The 6,910-nt window shown below is 39.3% G+C and overlaps 1 protein-coding gene across 1 annotated transcript; it reads right to left on the bottom strand.

Moving 5' to 3' along the window:
* Nucleotides 1-336: 336 nt before the first annotated feature.
* Nucleotides 337-6,375, bottom strand: si:dkey-45d16.4 (trichohyalin). The gene is made up of 7 exons (XM_042484521.1): nt 6,306-6,375; nt 4,980-5,102; nt 4,160-4,301; nt 3,933-4,041; nt 2,143-2,233; nt 1,417-1,605; nt 337-464 (listed from the first exon to the last, which is right to left on the bottom strand). Exons 1-7 carry the CDS (start codon nt 6,340-6,342, stop codon nt 337-339), a joined length of 819 nt encoding a protein of 272 aa, XP_042340455.1. The 5' UTR covers nt 6,343-6,375.
* Nucleotides 6,376-6,910: the final 535 nt, after the last annotated feature.

Consider the following 6,910-nt stretch of genomic DNA (forward strand, 5'->3'; position numbering starts at 1 on the left):
TGTCTGCAGGTTTATGTTTTTTTTTTTTTCCTTTCTCTGTACTTAGCCCAGCAGACACACATACACGATCCGCCTGCCCAAACCCTGATACGCTCAACATTACAGATTTGTTTGGCTGTTGAGGCAACTGCAAATCCTGCATCACTTCCCTCTATCTTGTTTGGATACTTCACCAAGTCAGCAACCTGCAACGTAACAACCTACAACCATTGATCTTTTCACTTCCTGTTTCCTTGGTTTCCTTCTTCTTTTAAGCGCTCAGCTTTGTTTTTCCCATATTTCGTGCTTTGACTCTTTTTTTTTTAAGATGGCATTAGAATGCAGGTGTTGCAGTTTTCAGCCTTTCAGCACCTTTTCTTTTAGCAGGTCTAAGATGACCTGCCTCTCTTGGCTCTCCAGCTCAAACCTCCGCTCCCTCTCTTTTCTCTCAGCTCCCAGACGTTCCCTCTCCAGAGTGATCTTACCTGAGAACAAAGAATTGGAGAGGAAATCTGTAATTCAGTATGACGACAGAATAACAGTTTCAAGAAAACCTTGATCATTTTTAACTGAAATCTATACCTGCACGTCAAGTCTCTTATATTTTCACTTCACTATTTCTAACAGTGTTATGGTTGGTACTTTTTTTTTTTTTTTTTAGCATATTTGTTTTTAATAATACAACAGCTATAGATGCTTCATGTTGGCTCGGCTGCTTTCAACCAAATTTTTACAGCTAAACAGTACACTGAAATATATTTCTAAAAAAACATTTGAGGCAAGAAATAGGCAGTGCAGTAACAGACTATTTATATTTGATCAGCGCCGCCTAGTTTGAAATTTTGACTGTAATTCACAAGCGGTGATTGATATGATTGAAAGCTGCTCTGACCTGTGATTGGTCAAAGCCTGAAAACAGTCAACCAAGTCGAGGTGAAGTCTAGTGTTCTTTCAGACCACCTGAATTGCAATATGCTCAAATATTATTGTGGGATTTTTGCTTAATGACGCCAAAACTAAAACTGCTTATCCCAGCTTTAATTTAGCTTAGCTCCAGACCTCTGAATTGCTGCCCAGATTTTTAAGATGAAGAATAACTTTAGAATGATCATGAAGCTAACTTTAATTCAAACATTTTTAGAGCATTTTCACGAACAGTTTCGGCCTCAAAATGAATGCCATCTAATCAGTAGATATGACATTTATTGCTCATTTTAGTAAAATAACATGACTTAATTTGAAACAACTGTCACAAATTCTAGATTAAAAGCATCCTGTCAAGTAATTTTTGTGTTCTGTTTTTAATTGTGAATGAAATTAATGAAAATCCACTTTACAGGTCAGAAATATCCACAGAAAAGGAAAACAGCGTAGCCAGGATGAACGTTTTTGGTGCCAACACCACTGTTTTACTACACTACTGTCTGAAAATCTTACTCCTTTGAATCTCCAGCTCTTCCCGGCGCAAGGCGAGTTCCTCCTCTCGTAGCCGCTGCTCCGCCTCTGAGCGTTTCTCCAGGAAGCTGAGGATCTCCGAGTAGGTCTGGCAGCAGCACTGACAGGGCCGCTTTGCTGTGGGCGCCGCTGAAAGCTCTGCCATTTCCTCGCGATCTTCCTCTGCTTCTGCTGTGACAGTAATTATGTAAAAATTAACCCCCTTCTGAAAGGAATAGTGCAACATCAGAGCAACATCCATGGGGCTGGCATGGATTCATGGCTGAAGGACACTTGAAGAGGGCAAATACTTGCTCACACAGGCGATTCAACTCGAAATTGAAGGTTGGGGTTGAACCACCAAAGTCTGTATTTGAGAAGGAAACACTCACTTCTCTGTATTCTTCTCTGTAAAAGCAAAACAAAGCTACAAACTACATTTTAAGACATATTACCCAAACCCAGTGGTGCCAATGGATAAAAGCAATCAAATCTTCTATTTCCTCACAGTAGGAAACACAGTAAGGGTAATTCACAATTTTTGGCAATGTCTTTCACTACATGCACATTACTGAGTCATATTTCATGATTAAACAAGATGCGATTCGCCTCTCAGTAGGTGGTAATGATGGAGAGAATGAATGGCTTTGGAGGCAATATGAATAAATTTCCTTTTAACTGTCAAGTGGCAGAGTATTGTCATGACTGGTTTACTGACTGTGTTTTTACCTGCAGCAGGTGTTTGCGTGATGGTGATGTTGGGTTTGTCCTGCTCTGGCAGAGTTAGTTCTTCTAGGCCTCGCTTTCTCAGTTCATCATCCTAAAAAAATGATTACAGGATTATTAAATATCACTTCTACAACAATAAGAGCAAAAAAAATAAAATAAAATAAAAAAAATTCTGAGGGGCAGCAGCATCTGTTAATATTAGAAGTTGTCGTAGCAATAGCAATACTCGAGTAGTTGTAGCAGCAGGAGTAGTGTTAGTGGTGCAGTATGAGCAGTTGACTTGTCAATGAATGCCACCAAGAGGAAGAAAAGGGAAGTGGCCTGCTGAATCATGACTTGGATGTGTAAATTTTGTGGCTATAGCCTCAGTTCCAATGAAGTGCTCCAACAGATAGTTGCCAACAGAGTCAGAAAAATGTATAATGACTCTGGTTTTAATGAGATAATCAGCATCATGAGGCTAATAACAAGGTGTGGAGTGAGTATGAAATTGAGATTCAAAAAATGGATAAAAAGCAAGACAATCAGATATTATATAACAACGGTGGAGGAAACACTTACATGCTTTACTTAAGTAAAAGTACTGACACTGTACTGTGAAAATACTCTCACGACAAATGAAGTCCTGTATTTAAATCCTTACAAAGTTAATCAGTAAAATTATCAGCAAAATTGACTTAAAGTAGAGCAAAAGTAGTTGTTCAATGTTCCCTGTCAGAGTTATATACCATAGTTTTGGATTAATATTACTGTTGCATTACTGTGCATGTTCCATTTTACTGTTGTAGATGTTTAAGGTTGTGCTCATTTTAACTTCTTTACATACCGTTAAGTAGGTTGATCTATGGCAATGCATTATATTCTATACGATCATCATATGTTTGTAGCAAGGCTGTTCCGAGAGAGCCACGTATCTCCAAAAAGTCAACCTTTATTTGTGTGAGAAAAACAGCCCTGCTATTTGACAATGATGCAGTTCCCACATACTCCCTTCACAGACTTCATCTTTCAGTTTATCACAAACACTCAAAAACATAACATACATGATTTTCAATGGACGGGAAGTGTATGAAAAGTAACTAAAGCTGTGAGGCAAATGTAGTGGAGTAAAAGTGTGGGGTACGAGTACAAAGTTGCTTACAATGGAAATACAGAACACAACAATTACCTCATAATGTATAGTTAAGTACAGTGTTTGAGTAAATATACTTTGCTACATTCCACTACTGTGTATAACATATCTCACCTAAGACAAGAAATATTTTAACAATGGTTCCCAGGTCACAAAATAAAGATAAGGGGTCAAGAAATGATTAATAAGAGAGGGAAGAAGAGGCAAAGTGCTGCACTTTTATTGTTTTTGAGGAATATTCTCTAAACAAGCTTTTGTTTTCATGTGAAACGATGGAGTAATTTTCTCCTTTTGGCCTTTAATTATAATTCAGATGAAACAGATCAAACTTTGGTAAAACTGCCATCATTACTTCAAGATATATGCAATCTACGACAACTGGATGAAAACTGACACATTTGAACTTTACTTTATGGAGTTACAAGCTTAAGCTTAAGGTTTGAAACAACAAACTGGACCAAACAGTGGTTTTTGGTTTTAATATTCGTGTCAGTATTTGGAAACAGAACAACTATTAAATCCAGTTTTAATAAATCATACACTTTATAATTTTTGGCCAAGATCTGATTGTCACTCACTTGCACTTCTGTTGACAAATATATTGAACTGGTGGTGTCACATAAGTTTACCAACTCTTCTCTGCTAATACGACACTCACCTGGTACTTTGTGTTTTCCCCGCCGGCCAGGAGCCCCTTCTCAGCCTCCAGCTCCAAAACCTCATGCAGCAAATCTTCCTTTTGGGCGTACAACCTCTCAGTTCCAAATCTGGGTACACAAAAAGCACACACACAGTAAATGGTATGTTTCTTTCTGGTAGGGCCGAGCACATCTGTAAATCTCCACACATCCAACTGTGCAGTTAGCTCCCAGTGAGTGAACCAACCTGCGTAGACTGGGAAAGTCTTGCTTCTTGTAGTAGTCCAGCAGCAGCATGGTTCTCTCCCTGCACCTCCTGGCATCCACCTCAAAGTTTTCATCTTGGAGGGCTGCAGTGATGATCTCCCCCACACGGGCCCAGATCCGCCCTGATAAAGATTAATGACTCCACACATGAATATACAGTATGGAGGAAATATTGATTTTGTAGCTCATAAACACACAAGAGTGTTATGTTTTCTCTTTGACTGGTCTTTCTGCCTGTTATCTGATGACTGTCATGTTGTATGTTTGCTGGATGTCTTTATAAAACAGCAGCTAAACAAAGAACACCTTTACAGTTTGAGGTAATAGTATATTGTAAAATTGCTATTGATGTTTTGGCTAGAAATTTTTCCTAGATTAAATCTTCTTGTAGCCGCACTAGAAACATTTTGACCAATTGAATCTTTAATTTCGATACAATACCTTGAAAATACAATTTTTGATACCAAAGGGAAAAATTGACATTGAGAGAATACAAGTTTAATTTTTAAGACAAATTACATATAACAAAGGCTATAACAAGACGATTCTTTTTCGGTTAAAAGCAGAAAACAGCAGAATAATTGTAGAAAAGCTAAACAATAATAGACAGCAAGAAAGCAAACCGGTAGTGTATTGTTAGAAAATTAGTATTGAAACTGTTTTGATATGTATCAATAAATCAGTATTTCTGAAAACACTATTTTTAACGTGACCCCATTAGTCATGCAGGAGCTGCAGCTCTCTGAATCCAAACAGTATTTATTTTTCTGGCAGATTAGTCCTTTAAAAACAGGACTAACCTGGCTCTTTGGAGGCGAAGGGGTTCTGGGCGATAACCTCCCGTAAAAGGATGATGTCGTGCCGCGCTGAAAAACGCACCTGACGCTTTCGTGGGGTTGTGGAGGGGCCAGCGAGGGAAAAACCTTAAGTTGGGAATAGAACACAATAAAATAGAATAGATATCAGAGGTGGGAGTAAGTCACATGTGTGCAAATAACATACAAATCATAGTTCTTAACCATCTAGTCTCAAGCAAGGCCCCACTTATGTTGGTGAGAATTAAGCAAGTCAAGTCCCTGCTATAAGTCAAGCCATATGAAAATTTCAATGATCTGTTTAAAAGTTAGTTTTCTAGCTAACCTTCTATGCCAAAAACCTAATAAGATAGCTAAAATGAGACATTTACATAGGCTTCGGGTTTAGTTGTGACAGATGAATTTGGATGTTGTGGTGGTCGAGTCCTTGATTTTTGAGCTGGAGACTTCGCATGCCACTGTGTCTGAATCACATCAAGTCATGTGACTCTAGTACCCCACATCTGACATATACAGCCTGAAAACATTTTCAAACAGTGAGATGAGATTATGAATGGAAAGACCATAGTTCACATGGAAAGTGTGGTTCAGAAATACTGACCTTCTTGAAAAGGGAAACGAATAAATTACATCCCACATGATCACAATATTTTTGTTATTATTGTTATAGTTCTCTGCATTTGAGAAGCTAAGGCCAACTTGGGCATATGTTTGTGCTGAACCCACTGTTGCCAAGAAAGGAACTGTTATCAGTGAACCTAAACCATTTTACTTACTGGCATATGACAGCAAATGGTATCAAACTAATCTATGTTAAGGAAAAAAAGTAATTTGAAAAATTCAGCGGATCATGTAATGACATGTTATTACCATGCATAAAACTAACCAGATGCTTAAGTGCACTTTATTTTCTGAGCACTTGGACTCTGGTCTATCATATAAAGTTCAATGTAATGAAGGGGAATAACTATGGCCTGTGTTTTGGTGCCGAGGTAAACGGTGACAGCAGTTTGTCAGTTACAGAACTGCTGTCTGACAGATGACAGCAGCTCTGCCACTGCTGTGCTCCACACTGCGCACAAGTGCAAGCAGCCGGCAGCCGGTAGCTACAAGAAAATATAACCTGAAACGAGACAAATGGCCCGTTAAGCTGTGATAGCCCTACAGAGGCTACTGCACGTTCAATGCTGAACCACGCGTCAGAGGAGGAGGAGGAGCATTTTGCGCACGAACGAACCAAACACCGCCTAGGAGATGTTAATACAAGTGTTTGAAAGGCGCGTTAAACGTGGAGGTGGTATTGTATCTCACCGTTGTTGATCGGCACTTCCACCACTACCCGTTCCATGTTTCTGTTTGGTGCATCCGGGAACCGCCTGACGCGCGCTGCACACGTCCAGTCACCAGTACAGGTTCCCTACTGACGTGTAGCTCAACTTGGCGGAGGATCAGGATCTGGCACAACGGAGGTACCGCTCTTCGCTATTAGCTGTACGGACTCTGAACGACCACAAGATAGAGCCAGAGAACTGCTAATAAAAGACCCTGAGGAGGATGAGGTACCACAGTGAGGAGATGACTAATCTACCGGAGCACGTTTCTGCAGCATTGATGGCTCCATAGCATTCAGAGAAAATAATATTTCTCTCACAGCCTCCTGTTAGACAGTTTGTTCCATTCTTCTGTATAATACACATGAAAGGAAATCAAGCCTACATTTAAATATTTTTCAAAAAGTAAATGCTCTAATCAGTAACTAGCGGCACAATACATTTGTGAATGTATGACTTATTTTGCTTACAGCACTGCTTTTCTTCTCACTAGCTCCGTTCATCCCATTTTCTTTTGTCTTTGTCATTTTTCCTCCTGATTTCCAGGGTCAGTGTGATATTCAAGACACAACAAGCGTTGCTGGA

Source organism: Plectropomus leopardus, chromosome 4, assembly GCF_008729295.1.
Source record: "Plectropomus leopardus isolate mb chromosome 4, YSFRI_Pleo_2.0, whole genome shotgun sequence".
NCBI lineage: Eukaryota > Metazoa > Chordata > Actinopteri > Perciformes > Serranidae > Plectropomus > Plectropomus leopardus.

What these genes read in the sequence shown, in the direction of transcription:
- si:dkey-45d16.4 (XM_042484521.1), bottom strand. Translation starts at nt 6,342, where the DNA reads ATGGAACGGGTAGTGGTGGAAGTGCCGATCAACAACG. An exon ending in GGAAGTGCCGATCAACAACG is followed by an intron (nt 5,103 to 6,305) that starts GTGAGATACAAT and finishes TCCCAACTTAAG; the next exon opens with GTTTTTCCCTCGCTGGCCCC. An exon ending in GACTTTCCCAGTCTACGCAG is followed by an intron (nt 4,042 to 4,159) that starts GTTGGTTCACTC and finishes TTGTGTACCCAG; the next exon opens with ATTTGGAACTGAGAGGTTGT.